This window comes from Perca fluviatilis, chromosome 15 (genome assembly GCF_010015445.1).
Source record: "Perca fluviatilis chromosome 15, GENO_Pfluv_1.0, whole genome shotgun sequence".
Classification (NCBI taxonomy): Eukaryota; Metazoa; Chordata; class Actinopteri; order Perciformes; family Percidae; genus Perca; species Perca fluviatilis.
In genome coordinates, this window is record NC_053126.1 from 19,536,363 (window position 1) to 19,564,301 (window position 27,939).

The 27,939-nt window shown below is 40.9% G+C and overlaps 2 protein-coding genes across 2 annotated transcripts; one reads left to right on the forward strand and one right to left on the reverse strand.

Moving 5' to 3' along the window:
- Positions 1 to 508: 508 nt before the first annotated feature.
- LOC120574940 (disintegrin and metalloproteinase domain-containing protein 11-like) lies at positions 509 to 21,046 on the reverse strand. Its single transcript, XM_039825454.1, is given in 27 exon segments — positions 509 to 2,300; positions 2,655 to 2,672; positions 4,012 to 4,102; positions 4,903 to 5,014; positions 5,766 to 5,934; positions 6,065 to 6,184; positions 6,304 to 6,409; positions 6,522 to 6,585; positions 6,667 to 6,717; positions 6,803 to 6,883; positions 7,397 to 7,489; positions 7,584 to 7,655; positions 7,952 to 8,051; positions 8,614 to 8,665; positions 9,211 to 9,301; positions 10,995 to 11,079; positions 11,185 to 11,351; positions 11,540 to 11,611; positions 12,271 to 12,452; positions 12,923 to 12,983; positions 13,106 to 13,169; positions 13,316 to 13,398; positions 15,298 to 15,364; positions 15,732 to 15,808; positions 19,521 to 19,696; positions 20,416 to 20,588; positions 20,590 to 21,046. Coding segments are annotated over 27 exon segments (2,469 nt in total). The 5' UTR covers positions 20,616 to 21,046; the 3' UTR covers positions 509 to 2,284.
- A 2,393-nt stretch (positions 21,047 to 23,439) lies between these two features.
- On the forward strand, positions 23,440 to 26,533 carry si:dkey-208k4.2 (uncharacterized protein LOC570186 homolog). Its single transcript, XM_039825455.1, has 9 exons — positions 23,440 to 23,703; positions 23,853 to 23,953; positions 24,039 to 24,135; positions 24,263 to 24,351; positions 24,625 to 24,698; positions 24,899 to 24,979; positions 25,069 to 25,298; positions 25,617 to 25,670; positions 25,948 to 26,533. The coding sequence occupies exons 1-9, from the start codon at positions 23,569 to 23,571 to the stop codon at positions 26,206 to 26,208; spliced, it is 1,122 nt and encodes a 373-aa protein (XP_039681389.1). The 5' UTR covers positions 23,440 to 23,568; the 3' UTR covers positions 26,209 to 26,533.
- Positions 26,534 to 27,939: the final 1,406 nt, after the last annotated feature.

Here is a 27,939-nt window from a genome sequence, read left to right on the forward strand (position 1 = left end):
CATGGCACACCCTCATGCTCTGCAATTGACTAGCTAGCAGTATATACTGAGCATGTGTGACTCCCAACAAAGATGGTACAGAAGTGAGATGTCTCACTCTGTAGCTAAAGCAGAGAGCTCAACACACAGGGTGAAAAGAGGAGCTGCAGCAATGTGCAGTACAACAAATATATGGTGTTTTCTGAAAATTAAACCACATAAACCTATTCTGGTACAACCTCTAAATACAATTATGAACCTGAAAATGAGCATAAAATGAGCACTTACATTTTTTTTCAATAGTCTAACAATCTATTAAAACCATAAAATATAAATACCATAGCAGCAAGGTAGCGAGAGTAGGTGTGGTTTCATTTTTTTGTATTTTATTTTCCCTCCATTTCAATCAAACTACAAGCCTTAGTTCATTTATTTTTGTTTAAATTTAAAAAGATAGTGTCTAGAAATATGGGATACGATGCATCTTATTTTTGCTTTCCCCCTAAACCTCAAAATCAAACAGATTGTATTTGATACCAACTCTGTACATATTTTAATAATAACAATAGTGCATCTGCCAGTAGGGCAAAGCTCAAATGAACCAAACTGACGCATACGGTTTCAGACGAGCTGCCTCCTGGACCCCAGACTAGATCTCTTTAATCTCATTTAGTCGGGATCATTACAAAGCCTCTGGGCTGAGGTGATCACCCAGAACTCAGGGCCATCAACAAATGTACAAAAGATTTACAACATTATTTAAGTGATAGCTGGAATGATAAGAGAGATGCGAGACAGCTAGCTTAGCTGTTACGCCACATTTAAAGATGTATGGACAGTGTTGACTACAGGAGAGATTTCCAAATGTGGGTCCTGTCAAGAGACTAACAGCTACAACTCATTATTTTAACATAGCTTTTAAATAAATCTTCATACAGTGCATTTAACATTCAGTATATCTTGCACATATTTACAAATAGGTGTGCATACAGTTGGTTAGTGCTTGTTTTTCTGTAGATACAGGACATAAAAACTGTTGAATACTTTATTAATGTGCTGCCTTTATGGTGCCATGGCTGCAGCGCACAACAGTTTGTAGAAAGAGATGATATTCTAGAGGTAAAAATCTGCCCTTCTACCTGTGATAGGAGTGTTAAGGTATACACGGACACAATTGCCCCTAACACTAATGTAAACACGCATACATTCTTCCTTTCTTTAAAAATCTCTTACATGCGTACATTCACCCGTGAACAGACATACAGATTAAACCTCCTAAGTGTACAAATGTTGGGCCTGAAAGTGGTGAGCACGCACAACGACAGATATTGTGGAATGTATGTTGGTCAGTCTGTGGTTGAAAACACTAAGTTACGGTCTCTGCTGCGTCAAGGTTCAGTGGTTTAAAATGATCCCAAAACCATAACACCTAGCTTCCCTCTTTGTACCTGAAAACCTCTGGGTGGGGGTTGGTTGTTAAAAGAACAAATAACAATGAAAAGGTATTAGTCTGGGCTCTGGCTAATGGCTGACTGGTTTTTGAGCCATCAATTTACAGTATATGATCATTTGTCCTTCCTTTGTCTCTCTTTGGAAAACAACTTTCTTTTCAGTTATATACATGTTGACAGACTTTGTAGATTAAAACAGATAATTGTCCACTTTGAGATGTCAAGGCCTGGCCTTGGAGCAACTGTGCCTCAGGTCCTTTTCCTTTAAGAAAAAAGGAAACTATTCAGCTCCTCTAACATTATTTCAGTCTATTAGATGGCCAGTCTGTGTGCTAGTCCAACATTTAACTGTGGGCTCAGTTGCTGGCCAGTTTAGTTTGTATGCAGGCAGGCAGGCATTGGAAAGACAGGTCTCATTTTAAATTGGTCCACTGTTGATATGTTATTCATCAGACTGTTCAAGATGTGAGTAAAGGAGGTAAACAGACACCGAATCCCATTCTTAGAGCCACCGGACTGGAGATAGACCCTAGTGTCTCCCACAGGGAGAGCCACCTGCTTGCTCTAGGCGTGGCACAGACACAGTCCTAGGCGGACTGCTGGAAGCGGCCACACAAGTATGATTTGGCTGGTATGGTGAAAGAAGCTCCACAGGCCCAGAGGAGTCGTGCAGTAGGACAGACCATAGGAGCAGACGGAGCGTGGAGGAAACAATGATCAGAAGAAGTTTGGCGAAATTTTAGGACAGGAGTGGAAGACTTTTTTTGTTCCCCTCTTCTCTGATGTGGAAACGACACAGTGCGAGGAGGAAGACAGGACTAGACAGGACGGAGACAGAATGACAGAAAGACATCTTATCCTCCACCAGATCTGAAAGAGATGTAAAAATGGATAGTTAACAGGAAGAAAACAGACTGTTGCATAGGCGACAAAAGATGAAGATGCTTGAGAAATGGAAAAAGCCATTCTGCTTTACAATGATAAAGGGAATATTATGGGATGTTTTTGTTTTTTTTTCAGGGGTTTTAAGCGAAAATTAAATGGGATGAAGTATTCAAGCAAAAGGAGTACTGAGAAAAGCATGGTGAGCATGGTGCTCTGTGGGGATGAGTCAAAGGATGAACTTCAGATGGTGGATGAAGGAGTAAGTGTGGAATGACATGGGATGTTTTGTGATGCGACTCCACCAACACAATATCACATGGTCGTGGTCCTAAGTTATACCTTCCTCTTCGAATGTTCCTGCATCCAGTGAGCACACATCAAGAGAAAAGACAAAATGTCAAGACATATCAATGACAATAGGAAAAATTACAATCAAATGAATGATAAGCTAAACTATTTTTTAGAAGCATGTTATAAAGCTCATCATCCTGCTTTCGAATTGCATGAAATTTAAAGAACAAATAACAGTATAACTGCGCAAGAAAAAGTAAAAAAAAAAAAATCATTAACAGTTGGAATTGGTAAAACCCAGCATAAACAGACTTTATTGTTTAATGTTGACATAAAATATGAATCAATATTTGAATCATTTTCTTTCATCCCCCAGTGCTCTCAAAAATCTTCCTTGCCAGATTATAGTGATGACAGCACATGCAGCAGGTCTACAGTACTCATGGCACTGACCCTCTCAGTCCCATACAGTCTGACACCAGAAACTATTACATCCACCCTCTAAGACAGAGCTCTGACTTGGAAGTGAAAACTTCTTACAGCTCATGCACACATGCACAGACTCTTACCTCTGGCCCTAAAAGGACTGACTACATCCTACATGCTTATAGGTTATTACATGCTTTTCAATTGACAGCTTTTCGTCAGCCACAATTATCTTATGAATATAACTGTGAGCAAAGTAGGGGCAGTCCTTTTATGTCAGAGTATATGGAGTGAACAAAAGCAAGCATGCACAGTTGGAACAGTGCAGAAGAAGCACATCGGCGAGGGCATTTGGGGATAGGATGCTGCCTGTCGGAGGAAAACTATACTGTATAATGCAGGCTAAAAAAGCACCAAAGGTAAAACATATTAAAAAGGGTGTTTGTGGTAATTCACTGTTAACCATTACACTTTTCATTAAAAGGCTAATAAATCTAGTGGATTAGTGTTCCTGGCAGATTAACGTCTCGGTCCTGCCCTGTTTTATATATACATACTGTGTGTATATATATATATATATATATATATATATATATATACACACACACACACACACACACTTATACATACATATATATATATATACACACATACACTATATATATATATATATACACACAGTATATAAATACTGTATAGCTATATAAAAAGGGACTAAGAGGTGAAGGATAGAGCTCATGTTTAATTAATGATTCGATCAAAGAAAACAAAAGCGGTGTTATGTTCCGTATGGATTTTGACGCCAAAAGCAGTTCAAATATGTGCACGGTTAAACTCAGACTTCACTCCCCATTTCCCCTCCCCTGGTTGGGCGATGAGTTGCGAACGAGGATCTATTTCAGAGGGGTGAGAGTGGGAGGAGCGGGGGTTCCTTTAGGTAGAAGCAGACAGGTACACAAAGGCATGCCAGAACTCTTACTTAAATCCCCATCCTGTTCCCCCTAGGACTATAGCTGCCAGGAGAATAGCACCTGCGATGGACCCTATTATGATATTGGTGCCACTGGGACCTGCGCAGAGGAAGGAGGAAGGGTGTGGAGGAGGAAGAGGAGTGGGGGGGCAGAAACAAAACAACACCACTAAAAAACACACGTCAGAGGACAGCATCAACACTGTACATCAACGACAACAACTAGAGAGAGAGAAAGGCAGATGGTAAGATACCTGCACACAGAAAAAGAGAGATGAAGGGAAGGAGGAGGATACCAGCACATGGGTTGGAGGTGGGAGAATGGGCGGGTGAGCGAGGGAGGTCAGGGAGACAACAGTAACACAAAAAAACAAAAGGAGAGAGTTGTATTACTTTGTTCTCATTCCCCCTCTCCTGCTCTTTCAGATGGACACCCTCTTGCTCAGGGTGGCTTTTTTGGCCCTATGAGAGCAGCTGCTCAATTGCTCTGTGTCATTGGCAGACTGCAAGAAAGTAAGGAAGACACTTGAAGATGGCGGTGTTTGCAAGACATTCAGTATCACCACACCCCCCACACACACACACACACACACACACACACACAAACAAATGATCTGTACATGCACATATGCTCTAATGGATAAACATGTCTCAACACACACCTACACTCTTCCAACATTGGAACCAAGACTCGCCAGGAGGGAAAACACTGTGTGGTCTATATAATGATGTTAACTTTCTCACAATACTCAGGTGAACTACTCTTTGTATTTGAGGACAAGATACTGTGCTCTGCTTCAGCGCATAGAGAAGCTACAGTGATGATGGGTAGAGACCATGAGGGGGATATGAGAGGCAGACAGAAAAAGAGACATGGGCAGGTTGAGAGGCACTATGGACCTTTCTTCACTTGGTCTGTCGGGACGGTTGGCTCAGGGATGGGATCAAAGACACTGCAGTCCTTTCCTGTGTAGTCTCTGTCACAGATACACTTCACCTCATTACTGCAGGTCTACAAGAGAGAGAGAGAGAGAGAGAGAGAGAGAGAGAGAGAGAGACAGAGAGACAGAGATAGGGAGAGATGAAAATCAAGTGCAATAAGCACGAGCAGAGAAAGATGTTAAATGTATAGCCAGTAAGCATGGATTTGGTGATTTACAGGTCAAAAGACATTTTTGAATCTATGTTAAAACTGGGCTGTCATATTGGTAACATATACATTGGCAATGGTGTTTCAACAGCCTTTCAATGACAGTATTTCAACACATACAGTAGTTTCAACCTGTTCCACATTGAAATACATTCATTTAAATGCTGTTGAAACAACAGTTAGTGTGTGCGACTGACAGATTTTGACATGAAAATGTTTATTTGGTAGATAACAAGAGGAAATCTTTGAAGGAAAAACAATGGTTATATGTCACCACATATATTTAAATGTAAAACAAGTCAGAATTACATTGATTACAGTTACTTAAATGCAATTGAAACAACAGTTTTAATGCATGTAAATAAAAGGGACAAACAATTTGAAACCCTTCTCAATATAGTCAGTCCAGTACGACACCACCCTCAACTATGACCTCAGTAATAGACATATAATTGAATTTACACACATACAACAATGTCACCAAAAACATTATGAGCTTCATAAAGATAGATGTTATGGCAAGGCTGTTGTACTGCACTGATGTACCTAATAAAGTGGCCCCTCAGTGCATGTAACTAATGTGTCTAAAATACGTTTTCAGGAGGGTTTTTACCCCGTGGTCGGAACAGATACGCCCATTGTTGGATCCAGAACAGGTGCTGAGGTTAAACGCTGCCACAGGGAGGCAGCGTCGCTCCAAACACATCATGTTGGGACCACAAGGAGTGCCTTCCTCCACATAGCCCAGGTCTGATCCGTCCTCCAGCAGAGCATGGCCACCTCTGCAAAACCATCCAAACATGTCAGACAGGTGGGAGAAGAGGGATAGCACCTTTAGACATTTAGGAACACGAGGTTCTTATTTTTACACTACGTTAGCTGTAGCTGATCAGATAGATGTGACCCACTTACCTGCAGTCCAGGTACTTGTTCTGGTGGTAGAGGGTGAAGCTGGTCACCTCACCCTGCAGGTCTCCAAACTTTGGTTTTGTCGTCACGTTGGCACAGAACAGGAAGCCGCATAAAACGTCACTAAACAGGAAAAAGTAAATGGCAGAGAACAATGTGTATCAAAAAAGCAGATTAGAGTGAACACACTCTTATTCTTCTATGAGAATATCAGCAAGGGGTATCGGGATGGTGAGACTCACGGCTTGTTGCACTGCAGCCAGCCCTGGCCTTCAGGACCTGGACCACAGTTGCCTTTCTCTGTCCCCTCAGCGTTCAGCTTCTCATAACAAAACCTGTCCGCTGAATCTGGGAGGGCAAACAGACATACTAATTAGACTGTTGCAAGGAGAATGAGACTACAACGCCATACATACAACATACCCTTTCCAGGTGCAAGCTGCACATGTTCTATACTTACTATAACCCCAGAGTCCCCTACACTGTCCATCATGAGTTCGGCATCGTCCACCATAACAGCGGCCCTGAAGAAATGAGACAACAATAATTAAGTTTACATCAGAGTGAGCTTCAGACAAGAATCCTTAAACCAAACCAGCCCTTACCTGAGTAGAATCACACATATAGCCATCCAGCTTGTGCACATTATGAGGACACTGCAAAAGAAGAAAAGTACTTAATGTTCTGAATACTCTGGTTGATCATGCAGTTTTTCCACCCCAATGTTCCAGTAAACCCTACCTGACTGGAGTCTCCGGTGCAGGTCTCTGGGATATCACATTCGTTCACAGCCTCTCGACATACCACGCCTCTCAACTCATACTAGGTCACAGCATAAAAAGGCATCAGGTACATTTTGGATTAGTCATATAAGTAATCATACATGCTGTAGAGGTAAGTAGCACTTAGTAGAGACCTTTCTTTTTTTGCATTTTATTGCATTCAGTTCACTTCATTTTTGTTATGATCTATATTTGAGGGGAAGTACTGTATACTTGGGCACATACCATAAAGCCCTTGACACTAAGATAACGATTGTAGAGGTTTACGTCTCAACACATGAAATATCTCTAGAACTAATGTCTTACTCCTGCCAGCTTGATGAGCAAAACCGAAAAACATCATGCCTGATGTTTTAGTCGGTCCAAAAAACATATTGCATGCAGAACAAAAACTATTACTGGTACCTTTTCCAGTTGTTTCTTTTCTAATTCCCTATTTTGCAACCCTAATCATTTATAATAAATTACAACAGACATTTTTTTGGGGTTTGGCACTCTTCATTGTTAAATACTTTCTTTTTCTTATATAAAGACGATTGTTATACAGGCTTACCTTGCAGCCACTGCAGCAGAGTCCGTTACTGCACATGGCATCATGGGTAAGTGTGCACTTTTTACAGCAGGCTCCTCCATTACGGGCGCACTCCTGCAGCCATAGAAATGAAAACAAACCTTCAGCTCTGCCTCAGAAAAAAGTTTAATAGCTGGCTTTCATTAATGATATCCAACTGCATACTTACCACCTGGGATCCACAATCACACTCTTCCCCTGGTTCCACAAAGCCATTCCCACACTCTGGAGGGTCCAACAGCTGAGGGAGACACAGATGGACATATATGAGCACATATATATATAAGTGGGAGACAGATGGAGGAGAGATGAAATGTGTCAATAATATAGGAAATTGTTGGCTGGAAGTACGGAGATACTAATATGCTATATATATATATACTATAAAAATTAATATATATATAAAAATATATATATATAATATAATATATACTATAAAAAAATATTCTATGGTCATGTAAGTATGTGTAAAAATTTTACCTCGAGAATAATTAATTAGTCTATAAATGATGCTCAGAGGCCCCACATGGCCCTCACCTTGTTTGGCTTGTTGAAGAGGCAGCTCCCGCCCCCCTGGAGCAAGAACTGGATGTACTCATCAATGCTGCAGCGAGAAAACTTTCTGGGCAGATAGTACCTGCGTCCACGCACACGCACGCGCACACACGACAAAAAATAAAAAACTGCACAATGCTTTTCTGTCAGTAAGGAATGTGGGTGTCTGTGCCGTCACTTTGCAATCTGACAGAAATGTTACCATCTGTAGTAGGATATTACTCAAATGAATAATTAAAATCTGTATGATTCCCTCTGTTAAGGAGAGCCAAATCCAAATCACATTACAAAACGCATTCTGTGTAGTACATACTTTAAATTCAATTTGTAATTCTTCCAAGGTTGTGGGCACACTGATGTCTGATATTTCAACAATGTTTTTAACGTATCAAATACAAGCTGTGATTATCACAGGCTTGGCTCATTGAAGACTGAGTAAAAGTCAAAGCATCCCTCTGTTACAGGTGTTTAATTGTCTACTCGAATAAAATGAACGGAACAAATTGCAGTGACAAGAGGGATTGCGACAAGAAAACAGTCCTGCTGTTTAATTTTGTCAACAAACAGAGAAGAGATTCATTTTACAGGTCTGTTGTGTTTTGTTTTTGTTGTTCACTTCAGTGTGCTATGATGTGGATTTTTACCCCGTGTCTTCCATGATGCAGCCCAGCCAGGCATCTGGGCACCTGCAGTCTCCTGTAATGAAGACAAGGAGGAAGAAGATGAGAGGGGAAATGTGACTCAAAGGAAAGGAAAGGAAATTAAAGGAAAAAAATAATGTGGTAATTGGCATTTACAACCCAAGCTGTATGTTGCAGCAAGATTTAATGATCGGCAAAGAAGAATATACTTCCCATAAAACTGGTACCTAGTGACAGAGGTATGGAGAGGCTATAGTGTGTGCACGGAGTTCTTGTCCTGACATTAAATAATAGGCATGATGGCTCAACATTAATCACTGAGCCCATTGTTCAGTGGCAGCAATGTTCTAACCACCGCCCCCTCCTTCTTAGACACAGGTGACTTATTACCTAATGGAGAAGTCTAATTACAGAAGAGAACTGCTGGACATGGATACAACACCCAACTCTCTCTCCAACACCCCTCCTCAATACCATCTCTGCTTGCCTCAATCCTTCCCACACTGATCTTGCTTTGATCATTTATTCAGTTTAATGCCTGGTTTATTAGATCTCTCTATCCTCCCCCCTGCATTATCAGTCTTTCCTGTAATCTTTTACCTGCAGAGTTGCGTACGTTGTTCCACCTCATACCGATGTTCTGGCCAAGACTCTGGCACAAAGTGATGGCCATTGCTCCTACATTCCCATACTGGAACGAATACACATAGGAAAGCTTTAATGTGAGATGGGGACAATGTTGATATACAATGCTAAAGGTAACTTGGGTTGCACCAAACATGATGTAGTTAAAACCAGGATTAAAGTAATAGTTCAACATTTTGGGAAATATGCTTATTACCTTTCTTGCCAAGAGTTAGAAGATCAATACCACTGTTTTATGATAGATTAAAGGCTACAGCCAGCAGCCAGTTAGCTTAGCTTAGCATAAAGACTGGAAGCAGGGTAAAAACAGCTAGCCTGGCTCTGTAAAAAAGTGTAAAAAAGTGTAAAAACAAATCATCGTTTTACTGAGTTATGTGCTGGACTATTTCTTGACTGGGACCAGTAAGGTGTTGGTAGGCGGATTTTGTTACCTTTGGACAGAGTCTGGCTAGCTGTTACGGTTTCCAGTCTTTATGCTGAACTAACTGTATGCTGGCTTAAACTACATATTTACCATACAAATGTGAGAGTCGTACAAATGAAAAAAAAGAAAGTGAATAAGTACATTTACCAAAATGTCTATTTGTGTCTATAACTATTACTTTAAACCATGGTTTAACTAATTATGTTGCAACAAAACTTGAAACATTAATATTATTTAAGTAATTGAACAGGTTTATGGTTTATATGCAAACTTTTCTTCATATCTTGGTTTAGTCCTCTCACAACCTAAATTAAAATTGACCATGTTGCTCCAGACTCTTAGGGCGCCGCAAACCCAGACGCAAGACGCCCATGTCATTTAAATAGCAAATGCACCTATGCCCATTTTTGCGCCGATGGGTGTTCAGGTGAATTCTTGGCGTATTACTATCTTGAGGCAGTGGGAAGTGATTGGGAGTTGACCAACAAAAACCTGTTCTAAAGTCAATAGCACAGCATTTCATTGGGTAATACTTTACTTGAAGGTATCTATAAGAGTGACATGACAATGTCATGAACACATGATGTTATGTCATAAACGTTTGACTTGTTTATAATGTTTATGACACGTTCATGACAGTGTCATGTCACTCTTACGTAGATACCTTCAAGTAAAGTGTAACCTTTCATTGTTATTTTAACAGCACATTAGTAAAATGTGCCCAGGCTTATGCACAGCGCTCGTACACTATGCTTGCACACAGCACACAAACATGCAAAAGATTACAAATAAAAATATTACGGTGCAAATTCGCCATCATAATAGCAATGTGCCAAGGTACAAACGCGCCTGGCTTTTAAAGGGAATGGGAGATGACACTCTGATTGGTTTATTGCATGTTACACCCAAAACACATGTATGAATTAACGAAGACACTAAGTACAACCCTTTTGAACCATGCGCCCGGCGCACAGAACCTTTTATCCGCCGTCAAACTAGCAAAAGTGGATTTGGACACGCCCTAAACGCACCTACGCCATTAGCTTCACGCCGTGCGCTTAGATTGTTAAAATAGGGCCCTTAAACACCAATTTTACTGAACTTACTTTAAAATGGCAGGTTAGGTGGTTCAACATAAATTCGTTAATCATTCATTAAACACATTTTTTTATTAATCAATAGTTTCATTTAGATAGTTCAACAAAGATGGATTCAATTAAAATAATTTGTATCTACATTTATCTTAACCCTAATCTTTAATTTAATCCTTGTTGGTGGCAACAGAAAATAGATACTTAGATTAGATTCTCCTCACCTCGTTGATGCCTCCTCCCCTTGTTAGAGAGCACACCCCTCCTGAGTAGGCTGTCCCACTGCGGCTACTGTGAAATGTTCGCCCTCTGAGGTGCAAAGGAAAGATACCATAATTTAAAATAAAACCTCAACTAAGACCCAAAAATCAAAGAAGCCTTAATTCTCAAGATATTAGATTTTTGTCTTCTTACGAGAAAAGATGGACGACGTCACTCTGATCTTTGATGTTGTCCTTCCTGTATTTCATAAAGTTCTGCAGCGTTATCAATGGATCTTCCACTACTGGCATCATATTTTTAGAGGTCCAGGTCTCCATGGCAACCAACACAATCCTCGTGTTCAACTGTTCCTTGTAGATCTGGGGACCAAAAACGGCCATCAGTTTACCGCTTTGTTGGTGTGACACCTGTGCTGTGGACACTGTGTGGTATCTGGGATAAATCATTTGCAAATGTGGAAAGAAATGCACACTTCTTGACAGGTGGCGGTGTGTGAATGCAAGGTTTAGGAGTAGGAGGATTATAATCCTTCAAACAAAGCTCTTACTGCATCTGCCATGTTGACCACTGCTTTGGCAAAGTTCTTGGTTTGGCTGCTGGAGCGACGCAGCTGTACAAACTGTGGAGAGATACACAGATGGTATAAGAGATGAATCACATTTACCCTCTGATACACAAAAACACACACAAAAATACACACACACACACACACACACACACACACACACACACACACACACACACACACACACACACACATTTGTACTTCTATACTTATAGGGATCCTGACATGAGGCATACATTTATAGGAATGTTTCACTGAATTTATTTGCTTGAGTTACTGGCATCGGCAGCCCACAATGCTGGCGTGTATTTGTATTCATTTTTTTTAACTTTTTTTTTAAACTCCAGCTATATTTTGACTGTAAAACTTTAAGACAGTTTACAAATCAACATATGTACATTTATACCGGCGAGGGCAGTTCTAACAACATAGTTTACTTACACCACAATATACTCTGATAAATAAAAGAAAGAAACTATGTCAGTGGATGCCAATGAAAGATTTCAACAGACAAGAAAACATGATAACAACCAGGCTAATACACACATCCCCAAGCTATGCTGGTAGATGGTTAGCCACGCAAAACCATGCTGGTAGATCGAGGCACTGTAGGACAGCCTGTATGAGCCAGACACTTTTAATTTCTAACAACAAAGAGCACCAACCAGATTAGACATCCACATAATTAGCAGCAAAACATACATTTAACTCACAATTTCATTGTCGTTGACCACCATCAACTCAATATATTTGGTCTCAGTCTGGACAGAGGGCTTGCGAATATATCTCTTAGATCTCCTCAGCCCCCCAGACACCTGCTGTTCCCTCATTTGGTCTGGTCTGTCATCATCACCATCACCTCCTCTGCTATCCCACTCACTGTGCTCTGTACAGTCTGGACACACAGAAAAGCAGAGCTGCAGGCACTTAGAGCAATATTACTTGGTTCTTGTGCAGTGCAAACATTGCTATCACAATCTCATTCAAAACATTTCAGTTCCCAATCCAAAGAGATGTGACTGTAATTATTGCCCCGTCTGAATTAACTAAAGATTACATCCCATTCAATTATTACATTTGTTTGGTCTGAATTGTCCTTTCTGTCATAAATAAATTGAATTATTTGAACATAGGAGACTACAACTGTCGTGTTGGAGGTTTATTGGACAGTAACATAAGCAGTACCTATGGAATATTAGGTAATTTAACTTACTGCAACAGTACACAGGAGGTTGGGTCTAATTTATCCAAGGGGGTTATATTAAATATGTGATAAAGATAAGAAAATAAGAAAAGACTTAAAGGCAGTACTATTCTGATGTGATATGAGCATCAATAGCTTATGTTTTAAATACACTTATGTACCTGGGCAGTGGGGGGGAAGTCTGATATCAGGCATCCTGCGGATTAAGTGAGCGCCATCATCCTATAACAGAATACACCCAGATTACATTAGACACATGAGGACCTAAAGACAACAAAATCAGCATCCAAACTCACAATAATTCAATAATTATCACTACAACTAATATACACTGACTATTTTACCTGATTGCTCCCATTGTGAACGGGCTCAATCCCGTAAGAGAAGAAGCCGTCAGAGAACATACCGCTAAGGACCAACAACAAGAGAAAGACAGTGATATGCAGAGCAGAAAAACAGAAAACTTAAACAAATACGCAAACTTAAGTAATTATGTGTGCACAGAAATTAAGCAGGACAACAAATGTGATTTTATAAATAACTGTCAGGCTCACCGCAGGCCGTGGCAGGTGGAGAGAGCTGCCCAGGACTCTGGTAAACCTCTTAACCTTCCCTGGTAGTAGCAGTGCTCCCCTCCCTGTGGACACACCACAGCTCTACTGACACACTTCAGGCTTTACAGGCCCTTTTTATACTTCATTGGGTATCGTAAAAGGTCAGCTCTGTGGAAACAAAATTCTCCCAACCTCTGCATATGTCACTCCTCTCTCCCTCTTTCCCCACTATCACGTTCATGGCACAGTTTGTGACCTACTTGTGTCCTGTGCTATACTCAACTCTATTCTGCTTCACTGACAATAGAGGTGAAGGTAAACCCAGGATCTCTTCAATAAATCAACACTCATGTTGCTCACACAGTTAGATCTGAGAATTTAACATGGGATGACTGTAAAATTGGCAGGCTGCAGCTGAAAAACACAAGATGAGAGTAAAAAAAGAATTGTGCTCTGCTCTTACCTTTCCTCATAACAACGTTCACTACCACCAAAGAGCCCTAGCTTTTGTCTCCAGCTAACACTCCCTTCAAAAGTGGGCGCACTGCTTCACGAGGTCACAGCGGCGAAGATGAACCACCAGGAAAGGTGAGAAAAATGGTTCACCTGAATAACACTGAGTTCAGCAGGGTGTCTCAGCCTTGCCACAACAGCTCAGCCAAACAACACCTTGGTGTTTTGAATGGAAACAAAAGCATTCTGACGACCAAGATCAGTCTAGTGACGTGCTGCCGTGAATGTATCACACCTGCCATGTCAGCATCAGAGGCATCATGTGAGGCCTCTGTCCAGCTGGGCGACAATCTGGCCTGACTACAGGTCTCCATCCCCGGCCCTGTAAGCCTCCTCTCCCTCCCGCCACTCTGGGAACAAACCAATTGTCTATGAACACACATACACCCCCAAAATGACTCCTCCCTGTTCCAACATTCAAGCTAATTTTGCCTTTTGTATTAACTGACATTTTACTCCTCATTTTCCCTCCTCCTCCTCTCTCACCAGCTCTCCTCCCTCTCGCTCTTCTTTTATTCTCTCGCTGCCAAGAACTTAATGACACTGCTGAGCTAACTCGTTGCTATGGAAACAGGCTTGTGATTGGCCAGGAGAATTGAGGTAGAGTTTGGAATGATTATGGGTGGGGACATGGAGTGCTGGCTGGGTGAGTGGGTGTCTGCTGGGGGGGCAGTGAGTGGCACATTTATTCAGAACAGAAAAAAAAAAAACATTAGCCCTTCCTCCTGGCTAGCAGAACGCAGTGACATTCTTCTGGTCTGTCCTGACAAGCACGCATCACATTAGATGTCAAGGCTTTCATCCATGTTTCTGTTATCTCTTAATTCTTTCTCTGAGCTTGTGGTTTTACACTACAGGCATCTGCTGCCTTTCTTATTGACTGTCTGTCTTGACTTCTTCTTGCTCTCACAGCAGAGAGGCATGCATGCACAACGCTGACAGGAAAAACCCACGTATGTAGAGCGCAGTAACATACATAATCATAAACAGTTACATGGCAGCCCACTTTTAAAGCAGAGAGCACACAATGTCCTCTCTATAAAAAGATAAGATGGGAGGATGATGTCAGACTGTAAAAAAATAAATAAAACATCACATAAAAAGATTAGCCTTAAAAGATGAAAACAAAACAAAAAGCATGTCATATATTTCTAAAAATGAGACATTAATCAAACAGATCTGCATTAGATGACCTTAAAATATATATGAGACATAGGAATTGTGTTACATGATGAGCTCTAGTGAGGCATTGCATCTGAAAAAAAACAACCTTTAAATTAATTCTAAGATTCACTGGCAACAGCACCAGTGTAAAATGGGACAAAGTTTGACTCAGTTTCTGCAGCCAAATAACTGAATACTGCACCGCCGCTCTGGTCATCTCATTAATATGCTGCCTTCTTTGTGCCAAAAGTTCACTCACTTAAATCCTGCCAGTACACATCCCCACCCCACGCAAACTGTCTTACCACTGATTGTGAAGGTCTCCCATCCTGGTTAAAGTGTCGTTCCACATATTCTGAAGACAGGAGGTGACTGCAAAGAGAAAAGAGATAGCATGAACATCTCTAACAGCATTATCTCTATCACCACTATGTAATACAAATTGGTTATTTTCCCCCTCTTGCTCTCCCCTCAAATGTATTTCACAAAGAATAAGTGAACATATTAACATGTGGTGTTAATAAAATTAGTGGAACCTCTTAATCATGCAGCAGTGTGTCTGTGTGTTTGCCACATTGGTATTCCCCATCTTGTCATGCAACATAATAGAGACGCTAAGTGCATTTGCTTAAGTGCTGGGAAATGCTAATGAGAACAGCTGTAGTGAATTAAGAACACCTACTGATACAAGTGTGTACAAAAAGGCAGATCTTATGATGTTTTGAACAGTAATACTAACTGGTTTAGCTCCAGGTCCAGAGTGAAGGTGTGTCCAAAGGCTTCCACTTGGAAACAGCTCTGGGCCAAGTGGACGGGCTGAAAAAACAACAACCACCCCACAGTGACAGACAGATTTCACAGTTGATAAATCAAAGTGTAACAAAACAATTGTGAAGAGTGTCGCTCTGTAAATGCCACAACGTGATTGTGGAAAGGTTCTATGAATAATTCAACAGAATCAACAGTGTGTACGCTCTAAAAGCAACACGGCAGTTGAAATATTATGATTGATAAAGTCTCTATTGATCGACAAAGGCTGCCAGCATTCAGGCATGCATGACCACAGAGAGCTATGGTTGTTTAAGAGCTAATCTAGAATTGCGGGATGGAGATGTATGGAGATGGAGGAGGCAGAAGGAGGGAAAGAGGAGGAAGATAAAACTTTACTGGTGTGGTCTAAATTCAGTCATGCTGTGCCAATGCCCCTAATGGACTACTGCCAGAGCTAGGGCAGTGAGGAGACAGCAGGGCCAGGAGAGAGAGAGAGAGAGAGAGAGAGAGAGAGAGAGAGAGAGAGAGACAGAGATTTACTGCAGACTATAAAGTGTGTCTCTTCAGCCGCTCTAACTGTGCCAGCATGGCTTTGATCTCAGTCTGGGGGAACCAAGCTACAGTGAATCACTGGGCTTTTACAATAAAATGCATCTCTATCCAGGAATGATTCCCTCCAGCGAGTATGGACAACAGAATTCACTTGAGGAGGCTGATGCATGGTGTCCATCAGGGCTTCTGTACTTCTGTACAGTAAAGCTGTTCCACAGCTCTACAAACCATTTTCTTTTATCTTCCTCAGTTTGAGGAGGAAGGAGTTGCACTGTGGCAATGAAATTATAGATGGTCAAAATGATTATTTTTTCGAGCTGCTCTGGAGCTTTTGATCATATTACATCATCCATCCAACTTCCTATAGGCCTTTCTGAGCCATGATGGATAGTAAAATGTAAATTACTCATAAGTCAATATTAGGCCTGTCATGATAGCCAATAAATCAATTAATCGCACGATAAAAAAAAATGTGCTTGATAATTTTTCCGGCCACGATAATTTCCATTTGCATGCTTGTTTGTTGTCCTTGTCTCTCTCTACCAAAGAGACTGGAGGACCACTCTCGGTTCCTTAGCGTAACGAGTGAACCCTCTTGTCAGTCGCATGGTCTTTGTGTGGGCGGGACTCCAGGCGAGAGAGAGAGAGAGACAGAGACAGAAAACACTAGTTGAGAGTTGGAGCAGGGTTTCCCGCAGCACTTTAAGACACTGTCAAAAAGAAAAAGAAAAGTGAAGACTGAAAAGCAGAACTATTTTGGTACAAACATTTACTCGCCATGTGGCAGACAGCCATATAGATAGATTTAATTTATTAATTATATATTATTTAAATTTAATATTTATAGTGTTAAATAATTGTAAACTGTAGTACAGAGTCTGTAGTCTATTGCACAAACACTTGAGGAATGCAGCAAACGTTTGACAGCCAGTAGGCTATGAATTGCCTGGGAGAACATACGTGTCACAAACGGCAATTCCACAACTGTACATCAGCGTGAAAGACGACATACTAAAGGAGATCACAGACATATTGTGGATATTTAAAATGTCTTCGAGTTCCAGTGTTAAATATTTTTTAGAAATAAAAGTGTACTGATCTTTGAAAAGGTGTACCTGCATTATGCCATTATCATTAGATGCAAATGGTCTCTCAACGATAATATTATCGTTTATCACAATAATTTCTGGGACAATTTATCGTCCAGCAAAATTTGTTATTGTGACAGGCCTAGTCAACATACATTTTTATTATAATCATAGTAATGCCAAAAACTGTGTCTGAGTTATTTATGTTAAACAACAAACTGCTAGATGTATATGGGAATTGGTCCCACAGTCAGTGCTTAATGGACTTATCCTTAAAATTATGGTTTCTCACATGAGAAATAAAGGCCATTAATTAACCAATAAAATCAAGTCACCCATTTTCAACACAGCATGATGTGACAGAAAAGACAGAAAAGTTCAGCTCACCCCCTGCTGCTTCTAAATTTATCATGTCTCTCATTTCAAGTGTCTTAAATTTAAAAACTAAAACTAAAAAAACAGCAGGTCTAATAAGGCAGCTGAAACAGGGACTTTTGAAACCTTGTCTACTTGAACAGTGTCATCATTTGTATCTTCTGAATGTATATTATGTTAGCTGTTTTTTTATTCATACATTATCTGTCTGTTGGTTAAGACATCTCCAGGGGCAACAACATTCATCTTAACTATAGTCTCTAAACATGTGAATGTGTGTGTGTCTGTGTAAGGAGCCTAATGTACCCTCTCGTAACAATTATTTGAACTACATCATATCAGCATGGCAGAGAGAGAGAAAATCAGGGGGGGCAGGGATGGGGAGTGCTCAAGCCTCTTGGACCATGCAGCACTTCTAACACAGAGCTGCTTCATAATTAATGGGGACATACTTCAACACACCACTGAATAATGAAGAAGTCGAGGGCTCAGCACGGCAGCCGGATGATCGGACGAGCTAAGCTTTGTCATGTGAAGATGAGGGCCACTACAAACACACACGCAAACATTTAAACAGCTCTTTGATGAACTGTGCATTTACTACAATACTTGCACAGTATACAAAGCAGGTCAGAAGGTTGTAGTTTCAGAACTTGTTGCCAGATGTTACGGCTTAAGATTAGGAAGGAATCAATGGCTGTAACACAACAACCTGTCTGTCTTGGTTTCATATCAGCTGACATTACTTCACTGTGGACTTTTGAAGGGATTTTTAGTGATAACTGGGTCAAAATCACGAGGAGCGGAGACTGCTGCAAGACACCACCCTGCACTGTCATCCCTGTGTAGCAGGAGCTGTATGAGCTGCAGAGAGCTGAGCGCTGCACTGTTAAAAACACTGGAAAAATGAGGTTCCCATCAGCAGAATGACAGTCCGTCACGCCCATAAATGTCGACAGACTTTCTGGACGCACCGATTGTAAAATGCTGGGCCAATACTAAATGTTCAAAATAACATGTTGGCCAATAGCCGATGCAGATGTTTTTTGTTTATTTTGTTTTTGTTGCTATTGTTGCTCACCCTTTTGTGCCAGGGAAACAAAGAATTCTTATTTTTTTTTAAATAACAGAAATGTTTTGAAGTAATTCAGCCCTCATTTCACTATCTTTGAATGAGCACAAATTCAATCATCCAAACAACCTTTAATATATCTTCCTTTCACATTATAAAGATTATTTATTTGAAAACTGCTTTAAAAGCCTTTTTAATAATAGGCCGATTGCAATCAACAAGGCGAATACCAGCCATTACCGATTTTCGGCCAATAAATCGTTGCATCCCTACTTGCTGAAATGCCACCAATCTTCTTTAGTAAGGATGCATGCTGAGCACTGGACTTCAAATTCTCAAAAGTTTCCAGAATTTATTGAGCTACACATGAAACTGCAGGCCCCCCATTTCATGTGATTTTAGTCCCGAAAAAAATGTTTGGTTTAAAAACCTATTCTTATACATTGTCCAACTGGGATACTTCACTTTTAATCAAATTACAGATTAATCTATTCCTAATTTTTCTGGAAGATTCCTGAAATCTTGTCTGGGTGTATCTGGCCCCCAAATTAAGACCACTGGGCTGAGAATTACAGAGAACAGAGCAACCTGTTGTGAAAATAAACAGAATCAGGGATATGAGAGTAAGAAATTGGCGAAAAGATGGGCTTTACCATTAGTTACAACTTACCAAGGTGTTCCCGGTACTGTTCTTCACCCTGGTATCCAAGTAGTCATGAGCCATTTCCTCCTCCGACTCGATCTGCTGCACCAGTCGTTTTGGATAGGTGACCTTGGTGGCAGTATCCCCTGCCGGGATAAACCAGTCCCAGATACGTCCATCCTGCACCGGGCTCCTGTCCACACCTGCAGGTAGTACAACAGAGACACTCTCACCATAGACTCATGAGTGTACAGAGAGCTTGGCAAAGAAGGGACACACCTGAGCCTGTCTAAATTGGACCTGGTAGTGGTGTAGTAAGCAAATGGTAGAAGTTGATTGAAAAGTGATATATATTTAATAAGTCGTACTGTGTGAGCATTCAAATAAGTGTTTCTTACTGTGAGGTAATGGTGACCTAATTAATCACACAGGCCAGTTAATAGCATTTTATCAGCCTCTGCTCTATCCTAAGAAATTTAGTGGACATATTAAGGATTTTATGGAAAATAAGTCATGTAGTAATTTGTCATATAGTTTACAGGCTCTATAGTAGACTGACGCCCATTGACATATACACATGGCCTTTCTCAGCAATCATAAGGCTGTTAAACACATTGCCTTGGTGATTGACAAGTTATATCATAGTGCTCTCAGATGTGTATTAGTTTAAATACCCTGGAAATGGTTGTATTTACGTTGGATATAGGTTATGGGGCTGCAATGGAAATGTGTTGATGCAGCAAATCTACCGCATTGGAGAGTGCTTTCAGACCGAGCTCCCGCTATACTAAATCACAGCCTACACCTTAGAAAAGTGCTGGTGCAAGGGGGAAAATGTGGATGCAAAGGAAACGAAAAAGGTGCTCCCGCTCTTTATCCAAACCCCCTCTCTCTATCTTCTCTCTCTCCCTCTCTCTCTTACCTGAGACCGCCGCAAGCCTCTCGCCCACTGCAGCAAAGACCATGAAGCACCACACCGCCAGCATGATCTTCACATATTCCCCCGGATTACAACATCGGGAGCCGCAAAATGTCACGAACCCGGCCGACGGAGGGGAGGAAAAAGACCAAATAAACGCACAGCAGTAATGATGGAAGAGCGAAAGTGAATCTGCTAAACATCTGATAATGCGCGTTCTCTCATCTCTCCCCCTCTCTTCGTCTCTCTCTCTCTCTCTCTCTCTCGCTCTCGCGCGCGCGCCCTCTCTCAGCTCCGGCAAACACCGCTATTGAGAATTTGGATTAACATACCATAATAATAAATAATGAATCATAAGCCTAAAACGGAGATGATCAATAGGCTACATGCGTATATATACTGATAAGTGAGGAAATAGAGAGGAACGCGAGAGTGCGCACCGCGGATGCAGCTCCGCAAGGCTGCGCGATGGGTGTAGATATATAAGGTGGTATAGCCTATACGAATCAGCGGTATGCGGAAACGAAGGGATGGGAAAGCGAAGAGAAATTAGTTGGGTATGCTGCGGTGAGGAGGACACGTCGAACCGTAGTACCCTCCCTCATCCCGAGCTGCCTCCTCCTCCCGTTGCCAGGGAGAGAATGCGACAGCCCGGCTGATGCTGGGGTGCCGAACAGAAGCCATAAAAGAGATTAGGGATTCACAATTCATTCATTTACTCGATGTACGGGTATGAAAGGCGGAATATCTCGGAATGCATGAAGACTCGGTCTGTAGAGGATGAATGTGTGTCCCGAGAGAAACATCACAGATCAGAGGCCTTATCGTCATGTAGTCTCATGTTCCTCTTGTCTCTGCGGTAACCAGCTCAAGCAGTTCAGGATATTTTTGTCATTCATAGTTTTACAAAAGGACTGTAATCATGCTGTTACACGTGGAGACGAGTCCCTCTCATTCTCTGCTGTGAAATATAAAATAAATCCAAGTGCCATAACTTTAAATAAAAACAACAGTTCCATAACTAGTTCTACATTTAGCCTATATGGGATAAAAATAAAAGCTGGGTCTGTTATGATAATATTAAACCATATTTGCATTTCTAAAACGCGTTGTGATGATTGAAGAGAGGTAGATTTCCCCATTTTGTTATTTACAAAACTGTTTCTCAGTGTGATTTAGCTTATCTTACATGGATCTAGTAGCTGTAGAAAAAAAATGCAACAAAAATGTTGTCTTTAGAATATCTATTAAAGTAGGACAGTTCTCTTCTCTTGAAGTGAATTCAGAAACTAGGCAGTGTAGACTAGTGCAAATTCAGCAGAACAGATTCTAGACAGATAAAGCAGTTTTTTCAGGCATCTTCATTTGAAGCATGCAATATCGGTACACTGGTATTCACCAAAATGACCAGCCAATCATCATAAAAAATACTGTAAATATCCCCATAAGAAAGTTAGAAAATGTAACACTCCAAAACATGATCAATATCAACATATTACTGTGCAGATCTACACTGGCAACACGTTTAGTAGTGATTTAGGTAAACATGACAGGTCCTGTGTGATTTATGAATTCAATTGTAAATGTCCAAAAGACAGTGTACCCAGGTTGTGGTGTAACAGTACACGAGCAATTGGCTTCTTATTAGGAACCATTGATCAATCAAACCTTGTAAGTGGAGACCTGCAGACAGTGCTCTATGTGTTGCTGTCTCAGCCCTGTGACCTGCAGGGTTTGCTTCCTTCCTTCCAGTTTAAGTTTTCCAGCTGAGCAGCCATCCCGCAACACATCCCGTTAATGGAGGCACATTGTGCACTGACAGCCCCCTCTGAATATTTCATCTACTCCCCTTTGAGACTAACAGGTATCAAGAGATAGTGGGGAAAACATAGGAGGAGAGCAGCAGGAAGAGTGTGGTATCAAAGGGCCAAATATGTGCTCATCTTGTCCCTCCTCCCCAAAAATAGGAAGGCTGCATAGAAATTTTAGATATCAAACTCAAAACAGACACCAATTCAGTTCAGACTGGCCTACTGTTAATCTGAATTCAAACAACATCACCATCAACATCACCACTATGCCTTTTATGATTTTCATGAATAATAATGTAAAAAAAACAAACATCTTATCCCACAGTATACTGGTGTAGTCAGTTAAGTATTCAGCAGTGGTACAGCTGAGTAACAAAAACGGCGCAGTCAGGGTGGCAGAGTATATGCTGGCTGTGTTTCACTTGGACATTAGTATGAGTGGTTGCTGTGGGGTCTAAGGAATTTAAGGGAACCCTGAAGAGGGCTAAAAGATAGGAGTGTATAAGAATGACTACTTGAATCAACTAACTGTCTCCATTTACAGCAGATATTGCCAAAAAGGTTTCTTAGATGTCTGTTCCTCAGACAAAGTCTTTGATAACAGAGGTTTGACATCTGTACCATCTTTGACTTCACATGAGAAAGACACAAGGCCATTTCCCTACTATATTTGAAATATCAGATACACTATGTGTCTGGCTCAACAGGCTATATTTGCTGCAGAGTGAGATATATATATATATATATATATATATATATATATATATATATATATATAAAAATATATATGTGTGTGAAAAGTGTACAGTCAACCAAATGCACAGGCACCCTGCCCTCTACTGTGTGAATAGCTGTATCACACTTACAGAAAATTCTTTGAAAGACTTTTATTATGACATGTTAGCTGAAAGTCATATTTCTATGTTGACTCATATGTATTGCTATCATCAATTGTTTTTTTATGTTTTGTATATCATGCTGTGATTTTTTTTCTCTCTTCATCATGTCTCCTGTAAACTAGGCCTACCCTAGGCTACCTTACAGCTTAGCATGTAACACTTACAGGTTAACAGTGTGTGGCTCTGAGTAGTTGGTAGGCATGTGTTGGCTTGCCCTCGTTTCACGTTTGTTTGCACAGCTGAGCTTAGCAGTGCAATTAGGTTAATTAGTTTCAGCTTTACTTTTTGAGAGCTGCAAAGCGTTGAATCAGTGAACACTGCGGGTGAGCCGACGTTGCTAATTAAGAAAATAGGTTATTTCAGTAGGCTATAAGACAGGCAAAGAGACCGACGGCCTTTCCCATAATTTTTTTCTTCGGACAAGTGTTCAGAAGATAACAAGGAAAATGAATGGTGTGCCCAATGAGAAACCTGTTGGCGGTCCACGGCTGCGGCTGTTCAACTGCGCCCACGCTGACTGTGGAGCGACTTTCACAAGACAGTGGAGACTGAACGAGCACGAGACGGTGCACACCGGAGCGGTGAGAAAATATAGCCTGGCCTACCGCATAAATGTTCAAAATGTTTTAAATAAAGACGCCATTTTACTACACCATGTTACCATTTCAAAGAAGTGAGTATATGCTACTTGAAGTCGTTAACTGTCTCAACGGTTACCAAATGTCCACAGCGCCCGTGTCTCTGCACAATTGCCGGCTGTAGTCGTCGTTTCTCGAGAAAATCCCACCTGAGCCGCCACATGCTTCAGCACAGAGGAGTGAAACAATTCCAGTAAGTCACAAGAAGTCCCATTTGTAGGCTCCTGTTGCTCCTCACAACTAGGCCTACAACCTCACTTTAACTGTGCTTTCTGCAGATGCAAATTCGCGGGCTGCACGCAAAGTTTCTTCCACGCAGGCAAGCTGAAAAGACATGTACTCTACGCCCACGGAGACAAAAACCAGTATTTCAAGGTTTGTCTTAGTACACACGTATCCACGAGATGGCGCCAAAAGGCCACATTATCACCACTGTCACCACTCTTGATGTTGAATAGCCAGTTTTCAAGTCTTTTAAAATGTGATGTTTTCGCCTCCACAGTGCAACCAGCCAAACTGCTCCTTGACCTTCAAAAAACGCAGAATGTTTAAACTGCACTTAAAGGAGCATGACGTGCCTATTAAGTCCAAGTATGTCTGTATCACATCTCAGAAGATGGCATAGATTTAGCTGTAGTGTAAAAGTGTGTGGTGTAAGATCACTCTGTAGTTTTGTCCTGTGAGTTAATGAAATGATGAGCCTGTCAAAGATTATGCACTTGCCATTTTAATTAATCAGATCTTGGATGCCGGAGTACAGGCTCTGGCAGAGATAAATGAGTGGTTAAAGGGTGAGTGGGTGTGGCCCCAGTTGACTCAGTTAAATTTATTATTACCTCTGCCTGTCCCTGTTGGGGTACTTAGGTGTTCGAAGGATGGATGCGCTGCCACGTTCGACTCCCATATCTCCCGCAAAGCCCATGAGAAGAAGCACACAGGTTGGTCTATTTCAATCTTAGTGAGGGTTCTTTGGTCTTCCGTCCCTGCATTTGCATGTGACCTTTTGTGCTTCGAAGTTGCTTCTTTCTGTGCATGACATGTATGGTATATGGTTGCTCAAAGGGGCCCACGAGGGAGCCAACTGGTGATGAGCCTTTGATTTCCTGATAAACTCACTGGCTTGGTTTGGTCCGTGCAGGTTACCGCTGCCCTCATGCAGACTGCCAGGTGTTAGAACACACCTGGGGCAAACTTCAGAAGCACATGGCCAAACATCCAGGTAAATATGTTGTGGTTATAGTACAAATGTACTGAAATCTATCCTAAATGTTTTGCTTCTGTTTTTTACATTTTGAGAATGTGTTGCAGCCACATTCACATGCCAAGTGTGTAAGAAGGTGTTTAAGAAAGCGGATGCTCTGCGGAGGCACAAACGCATCCATGCTTCCCATAAGCCCGTGCTGGTTTGTCCCAGGGACAACTGCCAGGCCTACTTCTCTACGACCTTTAACCTGCAACACCACATCCGCAAGGTGCACCTCGAGCTCCTCAAATACAGATGCTCCTTCCCTGACTGCCCGCGCATGTTTGCTATGCGGGTAAGTAACATGTATTCTATTACTGGTCCTTGTGAGTAGATGTATTGGGTTTTTTTTGCATTCAAAGACTAAGGAGATCTTAAATTACCTTGAGTAATTTGCATGATGAACAACTGTCATTTAATAAACAGCATTAATATTCCAAATCTGACACTGTTCAGCCAAGGAAATGTAATTTCTGAAAATGCCAAATCCAATCATAATTCTAATTTAGTGTTAAGAGAGTGACATGATTCCTGCACATTTTACTGCCATTTTGTGTTGAACAAAAGTTTAAACCAGTGTTATATTACATTATGGCTTGGTTCTATTACACAGGAGAGTATGATGAGACACCTGCTTCGCCACGACCCAAGCGCCACCACTCTGAAGGTAAGTCTGACGTCAGTATCCAACAGTACATATGTGGACTAAAGCCCCATACAGCAGTGAGCTGAGCTCTAAAGCTATCTGGCCATGGGAATTTATTTTGGATTTCTCTTTTAAACCTGTTGAAATCAAAACTCCTCTGTGCTTCTGGCCAATTGAAGCTTGAGTGTTAGGGCTTTACATGATTTTGTGTTCAAGCAAATCCAATTTCTACCAAGTTTTTTTCAAACAATATAGTTGGCGTCAAACTGCAAAAACTGACATTATTCCATTTGTTTAGAAACGTCAGCGGCCTAAGAAGTCCTGGCAGAAGCGTTTGGATGGACACCATCTACCCCTTGTGGAGGAAAACTTGCGTGGCCTCTTTGCCCTGCGAATGCGGATCTCCCGACGTGCCAAAGTGGAAACCAACCTTGCAGGCCTTTTCAATGAACGCAAGATCCCTCATTATGTTGACCCAGAGGTCAACCTGCGCAATCTGTTTGGTATGAAACAGCCTCGCCCTTTGGAGAAGCCTGAGGTCGTACCACTAAAAGGTTAAATAAAAATCAATCCAGACTAGCAGCGCATTTTGACTGTTAAGTTTGAACTTCCTGAAATCTGTGCAGGCTTTTAAGTTGTACTGTTTTTCTTACATTTTTGAGAAATTGGGTCTTTTTGTTTTTTAATGTAGATGACGTACATTAAAATATTTTTATTTCAAAGTAATTAAATGAATGTCACTCGACACATTGATTAGGATGTCAAGCTTTTGAGAATTTCAAACATTGAATTCTAGTTCTTTAAGACAACAAATCTTAATTGGAATGTTTATTTTGTAAAATGACATTTGCTGACCCAATAAAATGAGTTACATTTTGATCAAAGTGGCTTGAATGCGGTTTCACGTTTTTGACCATCATTAGCTGCTGGAGAGGTATCATCTCCAGGACTACTTGCTTGCTCAGCCTCATTTCATTGTTGGCACACTCAAACAACTGGCCTCCAGCATCCATGTTTTGTGCTCACTGGCTTCACATATTGGTGGACATTTGCTGAACATGCTGGGAGTTCAACTGCTTACGGTAAGCTGTTGCAGTTTAGATTCAGGACTCACGAACATTTACACTAAAGGGAATGGTGGTACTGTGTAATTTTAGTAAAGTTACCACTTAAGTTAGTAGCTGCATCCATTTTCTTCTATAGTTTCCACCTATAATAGTGGGCTTCTGTGTTTAGTTGGTTGGCAGTGTATGGGAGAACATACACTGCCCTATGTGGGAACATAGGGCCTAATTTTAAGAAAAATCTTAAATGTGGGATCATAGGGCTAACCCAGTTTACAGTGTATCAAAGTATTTATTTTTTCCCTTGTCGAGATCTTTAATTGTACAGTCACTGGCCCCAACCAAGCCTTAACCCCAACTACAGAGGGGTCGCTTTGCATTTTAACAGGAAGGAAACCGGGGGGACAGACTTCGACATATCACCGGAACTATTCAGCCATGTAACGTTACCCATGTTTTAAGCTAGCAGCGTTAGCCATTAAATACTACTATAGTTTCGCATTGCCAGACCTTTCCACAGCGTTAAGTAGCGTTAACGGACGTCTAAATATGTGAAAAAAGGTGAAGACTGACATGTATATAATACAGGGAACAACAAAATATCCACAAATGAAATTATAAGGAATATGTAGTAGTAAAATAGGATGTATTTCGACCTCTCTTCTTCGTCTTGCGAACCACTTGACCACATATCCATGCTTTGTAAGTTAAACATTCTGCATAACGTTGAAGGCCTACCTAGACATGTATTTGCTATATTGTGATAGATTGTGTAATTGTATAATTTATATGAACAGGTCAGGAGGTTGCAGTAGGCCTACATGTGACCATGTTACGCCAGGAAATGGTAAAAAGTCATTTTCAAATGTCTTGTTTTGTCAGACCCAAAACACTGATAATTCATTTACAATGATATAAAACAGGGAGAAGCAGCAACTCATAACAGCTGGAACCACATTATTTTTTGTGAGTTATCCAAATATTTTCCAATTTATTTTTTGTCAATTGACTAAGTGACTAATCCTTGCATCTTTAGTTTGCAGCCAGGCCTGGACATTAAACAAGCTTGAAGGCTGATGTGCCATATTTTACTGCCGTTTAAATTAGATATAAAAAAAAAAAGTCTACAAATTGAAGGCTTGATATTATTAGTAGGCCTAGATGATTTTTAATAACTTTTTTGGTGTTTGTTTACAGTTAGAAATTACCCTGTAGAAAATTAACAT

What these genes read in the sequence shown, in the direction of transcription:
- si:dkey-208k4.2 (XM_039825455.1), top strand. Translation starts at nt 23,569, where the DNA reads ATGAATGGTGTGCCCAATGAGAAACCTGTTGGCGGTCCACGGCTGCGG. An exon ending in GACGTGCCTATTAAGTCCAA is followed by an intron (nt 24,352 to 24,624) that starts GTATGTCTGTAT and finishes TGGGGTACTTAG; the next exon opens with GTGTTCGAAGGATGGATGCG. An exon ending in CAAGCGCCACCACTCTGAAG is followed by an intron (nt 25,671 to 25,947) that starts GTAAGTCTGACG and finishes CCATTTGTTTAG; the next exon opens with AAACGTCAGCGGCCTAAGAA.